Source organism: Xenopus laevis, chromosome 4S (genome assembly GCF_017654675.1).
Source record: "Xenopus laevis strain J_2021 chromosome 4S, Xenopus_laevis_v10.1, whole genome shotgun sequence".
Taxonomy (NCBI): domain Eukaryota; kingdom Metazoa; phylum Chordata; class Amphibia; order Anura; family Pipidae; genus Xenopus; species Xenopus laevis.
Window position 1 is genome coordinate 68,755,309 of NC_054378.1, and position 19,213 is coordinate 68,774,521.

The window sequence follows — 19,213 nt, forward strand, 5'->3', positions numbered from 1 at the left end:
CAGTTTATTATTTTATTTTGTTTGAAGTAAAAGTATTCTTGCTCAGCTCTAAACAGAAAAACCTATTTATGTTAACCAGTCAGCTTACACTTCTACGGCTATTTGAAAGAGTTTACAGATATATTTCAGAATAAAGCACACATTAAAGCCTACTTTTTTGTGAAAAACATCAAATATCATTTAGTTGTGACTTCTCATTCCATGGTAGGTTTAAGTAGCTCTCACGACATGTATTACATTAAGGCCAGATGTCACAGTGAGGGAAATCAGTCATTATATCCCATGTTCACAAAGCTTTTGATCTTGTATTTTGCATTGTAAATAAGCTCACTGAGGACATACAGTTGTGTTCAGAATAATAGCAGTCTGACATCACTAAGCTGATCAATCACGTTTTTGGTAGAAATTATATTTCTACATGGTAGATCATTTTCTAGAAGGTATAGTAGAGTAATAGAAAACCAACAAACCCAACAGTTGTGATATTAATGCTGCTGATTCTGTTTTATTGAATCATTAATTGAGGCTTGTTTAAAATAATAATAGCTTGTTCCAAACAATAGCAATGTAGAGTTCAATTAGTGAGGTCATTCATTCTGTGAAAAAACAAATGCCAGTTGTGGCCCTTATTTTAGGAAGGAAGGCAGCAAATGTTCTGCATGCTGATTATAGTGCATTTTAGTGGTCAAGAAATTCTCCACCTGCACCCCAACCCACGCCTGGCCTGCCGTTCCCCCTCTATTTATAGACCTGCGCCCAACTATCCCCGCAGTGACTTCACAAAAAGGGTGGGCGCAAGTCTATAAATTTAGGCACCGGAAGCAGCCAATGCTAGGGGCCACTACCCGAAGATTTTGTGCAGGAGCTGGCCCTAACCTGCGGGTTTCGGTCCGGCCCACACATCACTAGTGCGTTTCTCTCTGAAAATCTTCGTAAAATGGGTAGTTCCAGACATTGTTCAGAAGAACAGCGTGCTTTGATTAAAAAGTTGATTGAAGAGGGAAAAACATATAAAGAAATGCAGAAAATTATAGGCTGCTCAGCTAAAATGATCTCCGATGCTTTAAAATGGCAACCAAAACCTGAAAGACGTGAAAGAAAACTAAAAAAACGACTATTCTAATGGATAGAAGAATAGCCAAAATGGCAAAGACTTGGCCAATGATCAGCTCCAAGAAGATCAAACAAGGTCTAAAGTTACCTGTGAGTACATTTACAATTAGAACATGCGTCTTCTAAATGGAAAGTCCCATTGTATATTAAAAATAAATGTGCTGAAGAGGTTACCAGAGGTTTGCCAAAGAAAACCAATTGACTGGCATTAAAGAGAAATGGCACAACATTTTGTGGACTGATGAAAGATTGTTCTTTATGGAGTTGCCAGCCCACTCTCCAAACCTTAATCCAACAGAAAACTTGTGGGGTGACGTAAACAATGCTGTTTCTGAGGCAAAATGCAGAATTGTGGAATGTAACAGCAGTTCTCAGAATGTGCAGCAGTTCTCAGAAACAGTGGTTATACAACTAAATATTAGTTCAGTAGTGAGTCAAAGGAAAGCAACATTTTGAAACATTTCTCAGTTTATACAGTGAATGAGTTTGTAAAGCAGAATGAAGGCACTGATATTTTTTGGAACAACTTAATATTTCCTTTTTTGAGAAATAACACAAATTTGATAAAATTTTCTTCATGATGTGATTTGGAATAGAATGTGCAGTGTTCCCAATGCATTTACCTGTAAGGAAAGATTAAGATTTATTTACTTTTTTATACACACTGCTATTATTCTGAACACAACTGTGGCTATATTGATTTCAACTGGTTATAACCAGACATCTTCAGGCATTGCTGGCATTCATCTCTATGTACATGGTTCCTAAATAAATTAAGCTCTTGCTAGGAAAATAATTTGGCTACTGTGACATGAACCAGAGTCACACTAAAAGAGGCATATCTTTAGCCACTTTCTTTGTCTTTGCAATTTTGTATGTGTCCATTCAAATTCAAATTTCAATGAATTCACTCATTCGGCTTATTTCTGTTTACATCTATCTAGCAGGGTTCCCGCGCAGTTGACCTCCTTTTGCGGTACTCTGCTCTGAAGCATTTTATTAATTTCTTACTTGGTCCAAATTGGCAAAATAACCAGGTAAGTCTTTCATTTAGAAGGCTAAAATATCAAGTTTTGTGCATTAGAAATCAATGTTTAATATTTACGTTTACTTGTCCTAAATGTTCAGCAATATGCGGTTTTCTGGTCAGAGATCATCATCTGATTTTCAAACAAGTCCTAAAAAGTAGATGAAGAAAACCTATGAAATTAAAATTATTATATTTCTTCATGTATTTATTGAAAAAAAAAAAAATGATCCAATAATATATCTGCGTGTGGCAAAGGTAAGTAAATCCTTTGGATTATCATATCATTTGAAGGTCAAATGAGAGTCTGGTGTTTTCAGTCATTGGGATTACAATCAGGTGTGACCTTGTTTTATTAAAAGAGTGGTTCACCTTTAAGGTAACTTTCATTATGTTATAGAGCTGCCAATTCTAAGCAACTTTTCAATTGGTTTTCATTATTTATTCATTTATTTTAGTTTTATAGTTCTTTGTCTTTTTCTTCTGACTCTTTGCAGCTTTCAAATGGGCATTGCTGACTCCCTTCTAAAAAAAAAACAAATGCTCTGTAAGGATATTGTTATTGTTAATTTTTATTACTGATCCTTCTGTTCAGGCCCTCTCCTATTCATATTCCAGTCTCTTATTCAAATTGATGCATGGTTTCTAGGGTAATTTGGATCCTAGATACCAGATTGAAGCAAATTGAAGAGCTGCTTACAGCACATTTGTACGTGGCTCGAACAAAGTAGGTTTTTGAGAACCTCAGAAAAAGAGTTGTTGATGCCCATAAAGCTGTAAAAGGTTCCAAGACTATCTCTAAACAGTTTATAAATCAACAGTCAAACTGATTGTGTACAAATGGAGGAAATTCAAGTCCAATGTTACCCTACCCAGAAGTGGTTGACCATCAAAGATAACAAACCGAGGCATCTAATAGTCGGGGAGGTTACAAAGGAACCAAGGGTAATTTCTAAGCAACTGAAGGCCTGTCTTACATTGGCGAATCTTGATGTTCATGAGTCTACCATCATGAGAACACACATCAGACTAGAAGGATACTGGATGAATGCTTTGTGGACGGATGAAGCCAAAATATAACGTAACGAACTTAGAGTTTAAATGAGGAGCATTGAATTTGGAGAAAGAAAAACATCATTCCAACATAAGAAGCTTGTCACATCTGTGAAACATGGCAGCGGGAGTGTTCTGGTTTGGGCCTGGACAGCTTGCTATCATTGAACTATTGAATTCTGAACTATACCAGCTAAATTCTAAAGGATAATGTCAAGACATCTGTCCATGAACTGAATCTCTAAAAGACAGTTGGTCATACAGCAAGACAACAATCATAAACACACAAGTTGTTCTACCAAAGTATGGTTAAAGAATAAAGTGAGTGTTCTGGAATGGCCAAGTCAAAGTCCTGCTGACCTTAATCCAATTGAAATGTTGTGGGAAGCCCTAAAGCGAGTGGTTCATTTGAGGAAACCCACTAAGATGCTGTTCTGTATGGAGGAAAGGACTAAAATACCTCCAAGTCAATGTGCATGACTGATCAACAGTTAACGCAAACGTTTAATTGCAGTTATTGATACACAAGGGGGTCACACCAAATACTGAGAGCACACTTCACTTACTTTTGCCACACGCAGCTATATTATCAGATGGGGTATGGCCAGTAACCACTTAGAGGTAAGGGCTACAATTCTGACATCCCTGCAGTGTCCTGCCTCTTAGTGGAAGTTGCCCTTTGCCCCACTTCCTGTGCCCCCTCACGACTAGAGATAAAAGTATTTGATGGCGAGTAGATAAATCTTCCTTTTTTTTTTTTTATTTGTTTTACTTAGTTTTCTTCATCTACTTTTAGGACATGTTTGCAAAACAGATGATGTTTTAGGTCACATTCATATAAAAATATAGAACATTTTAAGAGCTCAAAAGCTTTTACGCACATGTATATGTGTGTGAATACAGTATCAAAAAATTTTTATGATTGTGTGTGTGTGTGTATATATATATATATATATATATATATATATATATATATATACAGTATCAAAAAAATGTCAAAGTTGACTTTATGACTCATTTTTTATACATCCCAGTTGTTCATTCAGCTAATCTGCTTCAGACTTGGGGCATAGAAAAGGGATAAACACACACTGCTTCACCTGCAGCTATTATTTCTGAATTACTTTACAATCACTCAAAACGTTTAGATAATGTATATTGGAAAGTTGCTCTGAATTACATTTTTAATTTATTATGCAAATATTGTTTAGAGTGTAAGGCAGCGTGAGGGTGGAAACAAAGCAACTTTATTTTTAAAATATACATTTATTTGTGATATAGTATAACAGCAATTTTGCATACAATGCTATTTGGCCTGGGAGTGATTACCATAAGAACAAAAGCAAATAATCATTGCTAGATCGATTTGCCTTTTTGCATGTACTAACATACCATGCTCTACATATCTGCCAGTGTATTATTAGTCCACATTCTCCATGGGTTCATTATCATGCTTACAGCAATCCTGTCTAGTTTATTTCTGCTGATTTAAAAAGCAATGAGTTGTTATCATTTGGATACTAGGGAAGTATTATTTTAAATTGTTATAACTTTATGATTTTTTTATTAGTAGGGTTGGGTCTTTTATTTCTGCTGCCTAAACTTTTTTAAATTGATTGCTATGATGCAAAATGGAAATATAGAAGATATAAGTCTGCAGAGTTTGTTGTGACGCAAGTATTTTACTTTGTTGGAACTTAGAACCGTCGGTGGAGCTCTCCTCAAGCTCGAGAATTTGGATACCTGCACAGCACCATAGCTTTACTTGTTCTGTATTCAGATGTTTCTTCCCATAGAACAGTTGGTAAGATGCTTTTTTTTATCTATACCGAAATATTATTGAGCAGAACAATATTTTATACTACCCATTCAGAAGACTACCTTACCAGCTAAACTTGTCTGTGTGTACTTTGAAAGTTTAGTTAGCAGTACTCCATGGATTATTTAGTGTCTACAGAATTTTACATTGTTTTTTTAGAAAAGAAGAGTGTCACTCATTTCTGACCTAAATGTAATAATAATTTTAACTAGGTGGTTAGGACATGATTAAATGCAAAACATTCCTCCAGAAGAGCAGCTTGATTAAAATGTTGTATGTTTTCTTTATCCTTATGTAAGATCCTGGTGTCTTCAAACCACATCCTCTTGTAAATACATTTGGATCTCCTTTGCCACTCCACGCAGAAGTTGAGGCCTTGATGTTTATGCCAGAAGGGAAGCCTTATTTACTTGAAGTAAGTTCATGATCCAATCCACATGGTTGTCAGGTGTTTGTCAGCCAATATTGTACTTTTGACAATTTACAGCATGCAGTTGGTTAATCTACAAAAAATTCTCCTTTTAATCTCCTCGTCTACCATAGCCCTAATTTGTAAATCTTGAAACTTTTTTTTGTTACATAAATCAACCAATAACGTTTTACATAGCACATCTCTTTACTACTACTCCTGAAAACAGCTGATTTGTTTAATTTTTCCAGTAGTGATCTGGGTTTGCCACGTCCAAACCCAGATCACTGTTGGATTGAGCTATCACTGACTGATTCGGTTTTTGGCAACAAGTTATTTGCATTTTTGGACATAATTTTTCCAGTACCAGTTTTACTGGTATTTGAACAAGGATTTTATGCATACTGTACATTAAGTATTAAATCACATGGTAATGAAATGAAGACATGCAACTTTGGCCTTGAGTATAGCATTTGCATCCTCCAAACGTTCATTGTTAGCAGTCTTTACATGTGTTTCAGGTTTTGTAGAAGAAGTTTGATTATAAATCTAACAACATTTGCTTCATTTGGTGCCTGTTCCATAGGTCATGTTTGCCCTGCGAGAGCTTCCTGGTTCCCTTACTGTGCTCATTGAGATGGTGGCGTACTGTTGTTACTGCAATGAGCATTTCTCTCTCACTGTGCTTTATTTCATTAAGGTAAGAATATACAAACTATAAAACTCAGCACAGGTTTTTTAATTATATACTGAATTTCCCTTTATTTATATTATAAACAGTTTGGTTGACATCAGTTTGAGCTCCAGGTTTCTGTACGCTCATGTTTGCAAGTTAACTAAACTGATTGCGAGCATTCCAGAGCACAATAGATATGTACGTCACTTGGCTACTTGTATGTACCCAAGTCATGGCTTTTTGGCTGAACTAGCAGTTCAGGCTGGTTCTTAAATGAACACCTCATCAGCATATGTATATTTAATAAACGTTCATTAGTTTCAGTGTTTTGTAGACAAAATCCATGGACCCCCACATTAATACTGTTTAGCCTCTACTTGTTTTCAAGCAGTACTGTGTTTCTTTTGATATGTCTGATTTTCTAGTATATGTACAAATATTTAGCTGTTTCATTTGTTTAATTGTAGAACCAGCTCGAAACTGCTCCTCCACATGAATTAAAGAACGTCTTTACTCTTCTATATGAGATACTGGTAAGTAAGAGATGCATTAACAGCTATCCTGCATGTTCTGTCTGTACAGCAGGAGTAATGGTTTGTGTAGTCTCAATGGGACCAGTACGTCTACAATATAATTTATTGTGTTCACAATATCTATATTTTAATCTGTGTATGAATGCTTTTTTTTTCAAAGGTTATTGAAGATCCCTTGCAGTTACAGAAATTAAAATTTACCTTTGAGTCTGATGGGTTATTAGGTGAGTAGATGTATTTCTCTTAAATGCAACATTTGGTTTTAAAAGAAATGTGAATTGTATCTGCTATTGTTCAATGGATACTTTCACCAATTAATTACCAACCCCCTTTAAGTAAACCCATTATTTTTTAAACAATATTTATTAGAAATGTGATTTTAAAAAAAAAAGATTACGATTTGATGTATTTGTGTTTTTAGAGCTGCGACTCTAAGGGGTTCGTAACAACAAGGTTCACTTCCCATTGTCATCAAGCAACAGGGCACCCTAGATCCATGATTATTACCTGGAAATGTTTTGTTTAGGTTGTAGAAAAGATGGGACTCAGGATAGACAGAAGCAGCCAGTGCTGCACAATACAACTGCTTTGTGATAAGCTATTGTTTCTCCCCTTCCCATTGTACTTTAATATGACCTAGGTTGTGCAATAGTAAAGCACGGTTTTTCCTGTTTGGGTACTATTCTCATATCTACCGCTAGTGAGTACTTTTAGCAATGCAAACTGATTTCATTTTGATCTCTACAATTCTCAAATCTTCTCCAGGAGATATGTTGCTGTTTTAAAAAACAGATTACAGTGCAGAATTCTGATGGAGCAGCACTATTAATTGATGCATTTTAAGAAGAACAAAAAACATGTTTTCTCATAACATTACCCCTTTAATAAGGGAAGTTGTGGCTATGTCCTGTTTACTTTTCTATTGAGTTTTTGGCAAGGCAAAGGGTACATTTCAGAGAGAGGTTGTTATCAAAGCTTTGCCATACTTTCTCTTGCCAAGATTTACCAGATCAAAAAGAAAACCATTGAAAGGTACTTACCTCCTGTATGTTTAGAAATACCCATTTTTTTACATGGACTAAAACGGAGAGCAGGATTAGGGGCAAATAACTGCCATTGATGCCAATACTTCTAGGCCTGGCTCTGGTCAGAGTAACTGGACTTCTAGACAATTTACCTTGTATGGTGCAGCATTTTAAACCCTTAAGGCTATTATCTTTAGCTTTGCCATACTTACATTTATGTATGCTTTTGCAGCACTGATGCACCACAGCAACCATGTAGACAGTAGCCGATGCTATCAATGTGTGAAGTTTCTTGTTACCCTGGCTCAAAAGTAAGTGCAAAATGACTTTTTTACTTAATGACCCAATTCTTTTTTTATAATTCCAATGTTTTATTTCACATTAGGCATGGCACATGGGCATTCTTTCAAGAAGTACCCACACCTTCATTTAAATGGGAAATGTGCTACATATTTAAAGGGAATTTAAACAGAGAACTTATTTGGAGCACTTATCTAAGTATTTATGCAATTTACATTTACATTACATTGTTTGTGTTTTAGACGGCTAATACTAGAATTGCAGCTCAACTGAGAGTCTGTAGTCCTAAGGTTATTATTGTTAACTGAATACAGAAAATGCATAGACAGGTAGGATTACTGATACTCTGGGCCATCAAAAAGAGCTGTTGAGCAGAAATTCTGCTATTGGCAGTCTAAAACTAACTTTACACTACTACTACTATGTCCGAATTCTAGTAGTAGTGAGAAGTTAAAGCCAGAACTGTAATTATGGGTTGGCAGAATAGGCACATGACTAGGGTGCTACTTGGGGGGGGTGGTGGTGGTGGTGGTATAGTTTAAATAACATAATCTATATTGTGAATGATACCATCAACTCCCGCTGCCCTGAGTCTGCTCTGGCTGAAAACTGGTGACTGGGGGAGGGGCGAATGGGGTGGTGAGTGAAAGGGGGGGCTGTTGTCAAACAGGAAGGGGATGGGCTGGCTGGATATGGTCAAAGGAAGTGCAGGCAAGGTTGCTGACCAGTGTTCCCTCTAAGTCCTTCTCCGCTATATGAGCAAAAAAATGGTTTTGTGTGCAGATTTTAACTTTGTGTGTGCAGTTTTTTTAAAACAGTGTGCTCAGGTCACATACAAAATTTGTGCTTTTACACAAAATTCTTTATGCGCACCTCAAAACTTGTGTGAACGAGCACAAGCACACACCTTAGAGGGTTGCTGACACATGAGACCATCAAAGAGAGCTGAAAGCCTGCAGATTGCAAAAGTGTCCAAAGGATCACTCTGAATAAGTTAATTTTTGTGGGGTTAAGTCCACTGTAAGATACTAGCGCGGTCAGTCCCAGTGGCTGAAATTGCACAGGAAAACAAATAGGCATGTTGACTAACATGAGATAAATATCTGGAGAGATTTCTGGAGATGTTCACCATGGCAACCAATCAGCAATTCGATGTAAAACTTATAAGTTAGAAAACAAAAGCAAAGATCTTGTTGGTTGCTATCGGCAACATCTCCATAAATTTCTCCAGATATTTATCTCCAATGTTAGTAAATCAAAGCTTTAGTTAAAAAAAAAAGTGACCGGCAGGGGCATTTGGGTCATATATGTATTGCATTGTTTACGTTTAAATAAAAACATAATTTGTTCTGATGACAGTGTTTTTTCATATGCTTCCTAGTAATAGATCACTTGGTAATGTCCATTAGTGGGGTCATGATATAAACCATTTTCAGAGTATGTAAAATGACATTGATTAGGTCTCTAAGTTGCAGAAGTGACTTGTGTTTCATGTCTTTGTTCTATGAAGGTGTCCTGCTGCTAAAGAGTATTTCAAAGACAATTCTAGCCATTGGAGCTGGGCTGTACAGTGGTTACAGAAAAAGGTAATGCTTTCTACTTTCGATAATCAGAGCATTTGATGTGCAATTTTATTGCAGTCCTTATCTAGCAGTCTTCACAATACAATCAGAGAAACAAAAGACAAGGATAACTATACATTCTTATTTAGTGTGCCATACTCTGCCTGTCCTATGCTCCCTGTGTGTGCGCCATACTCTGCTTGCCCTATGCCCTCTCTGTGTGCCATATGCTGCCTGCCCTATGCTCCCATGTGTATGCCCTACTCTGCCTGTGGGAAGTGAGCCTGATAGGGTTTGTTAGCATTTGAAGAGTTATTAGGGCTCCTAGTGTGTTTAATCATGTCTTGGGGTGGGGGTACAGTGTTATCCACAGGGGAGGAGGAAGCAGCATATGGATTTAAGGGTGATATCCCTGCAGTGACCACCAAGCATTTGTTTTTTTTGGTGTGCTGCCTTCATTAATGTGGACATGGTCTTAAATGTTCTTGTGGTAACATGGGTGTGGTGTAAAATGTCTGTGGTTTAAAACAGTGAGTTATCAACACTGGCTTCCATTATCGACATTTTGCCACGTAGACCACTGCTATCCATAGAAGTTGGAACAGCACTGTTCTAAAACACTGGCAAGTAAAATACAGTTGTGTTCTGAATAATAGCAGTGTGTGGATAAAATAAAAGTGAATAAAGCTCAAAACCTTGTAATAGCTTTTATTTCCATACACGCAAATGCATTGGGAACACTGTACATTCTATTCCAAATCAAAACATGAAGAAATTTGTGTTATTCCTTTACAGAAAGTGAAGAAAAGGGAATATTAGGCTGTTCAAATAGCAGTGTCTGCATTCTTCTTTATAAACTCAAACATTCACTGTATATTCTGAAAAATGCTTCAAGATTTTGCTCTTCTTTGAATCACTGAATTAATATTTAGTTGTACAAGCAGTGTTTCTGAGGATTGGCAGCTGTTATATTCCACAATTCTTCTGCATTTGTTGGTTTTGCCTCAGAAACAGCATTTTTTGATGTCACTCCACAAGTTTTCTATTAGATTAAAGAAAAACTATACCTAACAATGTAGGTCTCTATAAAAATGTATTGCATAAAACTGCACATATGTAAAGCTCTGCCTCATGTAAATAAACCATTTTCATAATTATATGCTTTTTTAGTAGTGTGAGCCATTGGGTAATCATAAATAGAAAATTGCCATTTTTATAAATAAGGACTGCCCCCAGGGATCATAGGATTCACAGTGCACACAAACAAACCTAACATGTTAGGTCACATCAGCCAATTAACAGACAGAGTTCTGCATTTTGCTTCCACACTTCTTCCTTTTACAGTTAGAGATTTATTAGGTGATCTCTGAGGCAGCACACAGACCATCACAAAATGGTGGTTCGAGGCAAGAGATGTAAAAGGACAATATTTACTTAAATATATACACCAGTTTGGTAAGATTCTTTAATATGCCACTTAATTTGATATAAATCTGTTGCTTAAGTGTTCATTTTAGGGGTATAGTTTTCCTTTAAGGTCCGGGGATTGGGCTGGCCAATTGATAACGTCAATCTTGTTGGTCTGGAAAGCAAGAGGTTGCTCGTTTACTGGTGTGTTTGGGGTTGTCTTGTTTAAACACCCATTTCAAGGGCATTTCCTCTCGGGCATAAGGCAACATGGCTTCTTCAAGTAGTTTGATGTATTGAAACTGATTCATGATCCCTGATATGATATAAATAGGCCCCATATCAGGATTCTTTCGCCACCAGGTTTCACTGTCTTCACAGTGTACAGTGACATTAGATTGGGGGTCGTCTGACAAACTGTCTGTGGCCCCTAGACCCAAAAAGAACTGTTTCATCAGTCCATAAAATGTTGAGCCATTTCTCTTTAGGCCAGTCAATATGTTCTTTTGGCAAATTCTAACCTCTTCAGCACGTCTTTTTTTTTCAACAATGGGACATTGCGGGGGCTTCTTTGGCCGATAGCTTGGCTTCACATAAGCATCCTCTAATTGTAACAGTACTCACAGGTAACTTTAGACCTTAATAATAGCGTCCACAAAATGGCGCCTGCCTGCAAGACTGAAATTATTTATATAGTATAAGTGAAATTTGTATTGCTTTAAGTTTTCGATTTAGAATAATTTAGGGTGGTAGGTCCCCTTTAATAATGTCATATTTATTTATAAAATAGAAACTAATAGTTAACATTAACCAATTTTTGGGCCAGTTGAAAAATTTGGTGTATTTTACAGTACTCTGTTTTGGACTATTCATATATAAATACTTTGCAAATTAAATTAGTATTGTGTGTAAGTGTAATAACTGCTGTATAATTAACATGTTGCAGTGTTACTGCTTAGTTCAAGTTGAAAGCATTGATAAACCAGTTGCTTTCACTTCTCCGCTGTTCTGCAGTTTCCTTATTGCATTTATTTTTTATTCAGATGTCTGAGCATTGCTGGGCACCACAAAGTAACATCTCTAATGAGACATCCACTGCTAAAACCTTCCAGCGCACAGTTTCTGCACAGGTAAAATATACATTTAAATTCTTGCTTTATATTTTATGACAATAAGAGAAAAGTGAAACATTTCCAATCTGGCTTTGCAACTTGATCCAGTAGTAGAATTCAGAACACTTTTTACAAGTTGTAGCTTCAGGGCAAGTTGTCAGGTAATTATTAATTATCACGGATGCACTAAATCTATCTATAATGACTGGCAATGCTCCCAAATAAATTTGGTTAAAAGTCTGTTTAAGAAGTCTTAGAAGGTCTGTTTTCTTTTTTATCACTTTGTCTTGTATATATGTCTTGTGCTTTAGGATACCTTAGCATATGCTACAGCCTTGTTGAATGAGAAGGATCAGTCAGGAAGCAGCAATGGGTCTGAAAGCAGCCCAGCCAATGAAAATGGGGATCAGAGCATGCAGCAGGTAAGGTTGCAGCACAGAATGGTATGATTTAAGAAGCTGGGGATCCTGAATGTTTTATTACCAAGTTTATTTAAATGTTGTACTTATAATAGAAGCAGCAAACCAACTAATTCTCTGGGAAAGTCACCCTTCCTGGCAGAAGCTTTTCCTAAACCATAGAAGTACTAATTAATCTGAATAATAATTTTCCCACTCATAATAATAATCATAAATATTAACAGGCATAGGCCAGTGTTCATTTAGTCTACTGAAACTTCTCTTTGGAGAAGTCATTTGTAATTACCCTCTCACTGTTTGGGAACCCATAACGGTATCCAAGTTTCAAACATAAGAAGGGAATGCTTTTTTTGGGGTGGGGGGTTGCTCCTGGATTCTTTGTAAATAGTAGAGTGAGTAACATCAGATATATTTTGCTTACATAACGAACACCACATGGGCATGTGATAAGGAAATTCACATTTGTTGTGGTGCATATAATGCATCTAGTATTTATTATTTTCCCAGATCCTGGATTAACAGAATTACCACCATATACCCGCAATTTGTGCAAGTGGAGCACAGACAGTAGCAACATTCTTTTTTGCTTACCTTTAACCATAATCATATTTGAATCCATATTTAGTATGTACTACTCTTGGCAACTTCCTAGTCAAGCTGTTTTTTTTTTTTTTTCTTCCATGGGGATTTTTGTTTTGCCTGCCTCTTTCCAGCTTTCAAATGGGGTTACTGACTGAGGCAGAGAAAAAGTTATCGGTCTGTGAGACGATAATTGTATTATAATTGTTAGTTTTTAATATTTATTTTTGTTCATTTATTTTTCAGTTCAGGTTTCTTACTATTTTTTAAGTTTCATATTGAAATTACTGCCTGGTTGCTTCAGTAAATTGGACTGGCAACCAGATAGCTGCTGAAATTCTAAACTGGAGAGCTGCTGAACAAAAGCTAAATTATTTTAAAAATAATAATAAAATTGTCTCAGAACATTATTGTCTATATCAGTGCTGTCCCCTCCCCTTATGTGCCCCCCCCCCATGTGAAAGTCTACCTGCTGTGACTGTTTCCCTTGTGTAAGATTTATAAGATATCAGTACAAACATGGAGTGGTCAACACTGACTACCATTATCAGCTTTCTGCCGTTCACCTTCCGGACATTTGAATGTCAGAAGAAACATTTTTAATTTTTCTTTATTATTTTAAATGGATAGTTTTGAAGCTACAGACTATATAAGCTGTGAATCGCTGCTGCTAAAAGGCTCGCTCCTCTGCTCTCTGCTGCCTCTCAGCTAGGGATCACCTAGATGGCTTTCCAGTCTGCCCATACAGGAAGCTGACACTGATCTAGTTCCTGCGCATTAGTGATGTGCGGCCAGTGCAATACCCATGGCACCCGTTGGTCGAGCAGGTTCGGGCAGACCTCGGTCCCCCATTTGCTGATCACGAGTTCTGCTTGAGCTCTTCTGCCTGTCCTCTCCCAGTCTGTATCCTTACACTGCCGACTTCGGCTTTATAGGTGCACTCCTATCCGCTTCTTTTGTGACATCATCAGCGGGGCGGTGTTGCTATAAAAGGAAGGTGGAAGTCAGGCGTGGAACGGGGGCTTGTCAAGTTTTTCTCGACCCACAAATCACCACTGCGCATTTCTCCCCTCTCCTGCTTCATTTGCATTTTACTAATCCTATTGACAAAATTCAGTGTGATGTTTTTTGTTTTTTTTTGGCTGGCTGCCAAGTCCTGGGCTAGGAAACTGAAGCATGGCTGATCCATGTCTTATCAGGTCTGTAGCTTCAAAACCAAACATTTCAAATAAAAAAGATGATTTGCAAAAATGTTTTTTCTCACAGGGGCTATTCAAATGTAGAATATGGTCTAAGGTGAATATGTCCTTCCTGCATTTCAGAAAAAATGTCCTTCCTGCATTTCAGAGCATTCTAGATAATGGGTTTCCAGACAATAGATCCCATACGCATATTACAAAGTTGTGTACAGGATAATGATGTCCATTAATATTACTCCTTTCTTTTCACAGGGTCCGGATTCGCCCATGATAATTGGAGAGACTAAAAGTGATTTTGATGATGTTGATCCTTAATATAATCTTGGGGTGCAAAATTAAAAACGTGTGCTGTGAAATGATCGCACATTGGGAACTCTGTATAGATTAATTTTCATTAGAGTCCCAGGCAACTATTTATAGACTGTTTCTTGCACGGTTCCATTTGCAGCCAAGGTCATTTTTTTAGAACTCGCTGCAAAGAGGACATTTTGTCATCTTGGAATCGTTTGCCATTAAAACCATGCACACAGTTTATTTTTTCAAGATTTTATTGAATAGCAAATTTAGCAAGTGGTTCAGATTTTTTTTTTTTTTTAATGTATGTGAAAATTATGAGTGAATGTAATATTGATGCTTTTTCTGTAATGCTGCAACAATATTTCTTTTGATTTTATACAAAATAAAAAAGAAAAGGCAAATCTTAACTGTATTTAGGTGCTTAGGGCCACTTTTTAATATTTGGATATTGCTTAGGAACCTTCAAAATGATGTAAAGATATGTTTAAGAGACTTGCATATTTGCCTTGTAAAAATTTATTATAAAATGTTTATTAAAAAAAAGAACCCTTTGTATTTAATGTTTCCCAGACTTTGCATAGTGGTTTATAGGGTTTCTGCTGCTGTAGGAAGTGTCGCCTCGAGAATAAAACATGTTTTACTTTTTTTTTAAGAAACTAAGACTTGAACTTGTCTGGAAGGTCCAAGAACAGGCATCTAATAGCAAACGGATGTTTTGAAAGAGAGAGAATTATTTTACATAAAGGTTTATTTCATGGCTTAAAAACCATTTTTGGTACTCTTCTTATTGCTCTACTTTTTTTTATATGAAGTTAAACCAAGCCAATTTATCTTATTAGTAGTGTTGTTAGTTAGTAGTAGTGTGAAGAATTTGTAGAAGGTTATTCTCAATCTGCATACAAACAGTGCCATGTGTTCACCCTGCACAGTATATTGTCGAGGCAGTGGAAGATCATCCCTTTTTTTCTTGTAAGTAGTCGTGTTAAAGGGGAACTATCACGAAAATAAAAATAGCTTCAACATACTGAAATAAAAAGCTTTCTAAATACAATCCGTTAAAAATTCTGTACCATTTCTGAATAGTTTATCCTCGCTATCCCTCTCTCAGCATCTGTTTCTCTTCATTCTTTCTTCATTCAGGAGTTAGGTGTCAGGTGTGTGATCCAATATATCTTATTGGGGGCTTCTTTTGCCTAGAAGAATATAGTATTAGAATGGTATTAGAGCTCATTCTATTAAAATCACCAGAAATCCTGTCTCTCTACATGCAGAATTTGTACAAAAGGCAGCTATTTAGTTAGATCTTTTGTACTGGAATCAGTTATTTGAGTGAGCTGTAATACATCTGCTAGGAAAGGGAGCCCCCTATAAGATATATTGGATCATTCATCCGACACCCAACTGATGCATGAAGAGAGAGCATGAAGAGAAAAAGATGCTGAGAGAGGGATAGTGAATATAAACTTGATTATTTCAGAAACAATACAGAATGTTTAACTGATTGTATTTAGAAAGTTTCTTGTTTCAGTATGAGGATACATATTAAAATGTCATTTTCTGACAGTTCCCCTTTAAAGTTGAGGCCATGGGACATATTTATTTTGCTGTGTAAAAAAAACAGTGGGATAATACACCACACAATGCCAGGCTTCACCCAATAAAAAACTGCATCAATTTTTAACTCAATATGTTTAACTGTGGTTGCATTTTGGTAACAATCAGTAGTAATCGGCTATTGTATTGGTAAGGGTTTATAGTACTGGCATCTCTATATGGATTATAACAAACCTGGTTTCAAGATCATAGCTCTGTAACAAACAATTTCATTTCCAGACTCATGTCAATTGGAGAATGAATGGTTATGGGCCACTGTGGAAATTCTTATCAGCATTTAAGATAATTATTTGTATCTATCCTGGGCCTTTTCAATTCAGCCTACTATATATTGGGGCATATTAGCGGCAGTTCATGTCGACCAAGTGGATTTCAAAGTGTATGGCTTTAAGACATATACCTTGACAGTTAGTAGGACACACAGAGCAGTATAATGTATTCTACATAGAAAAGTGGCAAACACATACTGTTTCTATGTGGGTCTGTGACATATAATAATGCTGCGTTAAAGCACACTGCAATGCCATCACATCTTTTTATGAACGTAAATGTTTGTCACTCCTATCAGAATAGTTTTTAAAACACAAATCCTGAAATTGTATGTCATTTAAGACTGGTTACCTGAGAATTCATAAGGCTGCTGAATCCTCTTAAACTGGCCATAGACATGCAGATTTTAGCCTTGTATCCAATGACCGATCTTACGTGGTAATCTACTGACCTGCCACTAACCATTCAGATTAAATAAAGTAGTAAAATAACAAATCAGGTGATGTTCTGGTCACGACAGTAATTGTACAAAAGTTCTGTCCACCAAATAGTAGTGAAAGTCGCCCCGTTGATATGCAATACATGAAATTTTACATCTCCTGATTTCAAGTTTTCCCTAATTTTACAGTTGTTTTGTGGTCCCACCTATATATTATGCATAATACATTTCCCTGATTTTACATTTTCCATGAATTTGCTTGAATTTATTTTATTGTCCCTTGAAAAATGTAAAACTGTGGTTCTACTGTATTATCATTAGCCGACAGAAATCTTCTAACCTGTCTGATTGACTAAACAACCAATAGTACGGTCCGGAAGTTGCACAAACCTTCAATTCATACAACTATATCTTTGCGGCTTTGGCAAACTTTACATAGTGCCTGAGTTTGTGTCTGTAAAAAGTGAGTGAAAAATAGAAACTAGATATTATATTGTCTCGGCTTCAACAGATAAAGATTATAGGCAATGAACAACAGCCATTGTGTCTTTCCTGCTTTTTACAGCCCTGTACCCATTGGGTGCTTAAAGTTACTAAAATCATTGACAAGTTGAGGCCGACTCATGGTGTTCTTTTAAAACCCCTAGCACACTAAGAAATGGAGTAGGTACCTGGGTCTTGTTAACACAACTTTTTGTGTGGATCTGAGATCTACATTCTTGGTGAGAGAACAAACCTTTCTACATGTGACTGGCATCTAAAATTTAAGCCACTGCCATATAAAAGTATTGTTCTTAGCACTGACGCATGGACAAAATTCTATGTGGGACACTGTAATTGCTGTTTTTTTTATTAAAATAATGAATGGTACAACTAGCGGTTGGACTTGGTATTCCTATATTACCATTCCTGTAACTGGAACCATAATATGATTAGTACCTGTTATCTGTAGCTTGCTAGAAATATAGGTTACATTGTTCCTTATGGTGGTATGATACATATCTTTTAAAACAAAAGAACCCACTCCAAAGACAAGACAGGAAGTAGCTCCATGTGCAAAATTTGGAAGAGTTTCTAATATTATGGCTTTGAACAAAAAGTCAGGTCTTAGTCAACCAACACAACCTCAAAGATTGCAGTTTTGTGAATGTATTATGGGGGATAAATTCACCATACTTGTATCTCTGAGGTTCTCCTGGTGAAGATGCAGTGTTGGCATTCTTCTTTACAAACTCAAAGATTCACTCACTCAAGATTTTGCTTTCCTTTGAATCACTGAACTACTATTTAGTTGTATAAGCAGTGTTTCTGAGCATTGCTGCACATCTGTGTTGCATGGAGTCAACAAACTTCTGGCACATGTTACATTCCACAATTCTGCATTTCTTGGTTTTTTCCTCAGGAACAACAAGTTTTCTATTGGAAAAAGGTCACTCCATAATGGCAATCTTGTTGGTCTGGAACCAAGATGTTGCTCATTTACTGTTGTGTTTGGGGTAATTGTCTTGTTGAAACAGCCATTTTAAGATCATTTCCTCTTCAACATAAGGCAATATGACCTTTTCATGTATTGAAACTGATCCATGATCCCTGGTATGCAAAAAAAATAGGCCCAACACAATAGTATTTGAAACATCCCCATATCATGATGCTTGCGCCACCGTAAGGACATTAATTGACAGATAATGAATGACCTCATTAATTTTACTCCACACTGCTATTATTTTGAACAAGCCTCAATTAATAATTCAATTACACAGAATCAGCAGCATGCATGTCATGATTGTTGGGTCTGCTGGTTTTCTATTACTCTACTACACCTACTAGTAAATTATTTGCAGTGTAGAAATATTATTTCTACCAAAACAGTGATCAGGTTAGTGATGTTGGTCTGCTATTATTCTGAACACTACTGTATATAAATAACAATATATAAATAATAGTTTTATCTAAAGTAGGGTTCACTTGAGTCATGCATAAAGTTCTTCAATGGCTTGGAATCCATTTGAGAGATTGCAGAATATGGGGCCTGTTATCCAAAACGCTCGGAACCTGGGGATTTCTGGATAACCGATCTTTCTGCAATTTGCCGAGAACTTCCCACACCAGTCAGTTGAACTGAAGAAGCTGCACGGATGAGTAGTGAAACGTCTTCAATGATTACTCAACAAGTCCAGTTGTTTTAGATTTAACTATACTAGATATACCATGACCTGGATGAATGAAAATCTTCATAGTCATATAGCCACTCTACAAGTTTCTTCAATGATATACAAATATTCTGCTTTTTAAAATAATGTAACATTTCAAATAGGATGTGGTTAGGAAAGAATGTTGTTAGTCTCTGTGTCCCTCTGTAG

At 36.5% G+C, this 19,213-nt stretch overlaps 1 protein-coding gene across 3 annotated transcripts in view; it reads left to right on the top strand.

Annotated features, from left to right (window-relative positions):
- LOC108715542 (ubiquitin carboxyl-terminal hydrolase 24) overlaps positions 1–15,060 on the top strand; it is a 122,472-nt gene extending 107,412 nt beyond the window's left edge. For 2 of the 3 annotated variants that reach the window (XM_018260792.2, XM_018260794.2), the window contains 11 exons: positions 2,058–2,150; positions 4,895–4,997; positions 5,312–5,427; positions 6,008–6,121; positions 6,565–6,630; positions 6,791–6,854; positions 7,888–7,966; positions 9,466–9,541; positions 11,968–12,054; positions 12,348–12,458; positions 14,486–15,060. In XM_018260792.2, coding sequence (XP_018116281.1) covers positions 2,058–2,150; positions 4,895–4,997; positions 5,312–5,427; positions 6,008–6,121; positions 6,565–6,630; positions 6,791–6,854; positions 7,888–7,966; positions 9,466–9,541; positions 11,968–12,054; positions 12,348–12,458; positions 14,486–14,548 — 972 coding nt within the window. In that variant the 3' untranslated portion in view covers positions 14,549–15,060. The remainder of the gene's footprint in view (positions 1–2,057; positions 2,151–4,894; positions 4,998–5,311; positions 5,428–6,007; positions 6,122–6,564; positions 6,631–6,790; positions 6,855–7,887; positions 7,967–9,465; positions 9,542–11,967; positions 12,055–12,347; positions 12,459–14,485) is intronic. The other variant, XM_041561412.1, reaches the window with a different exon arrangement.
- Positions 15,061–19,213: the final 4,153 nt, after the last annotated feature.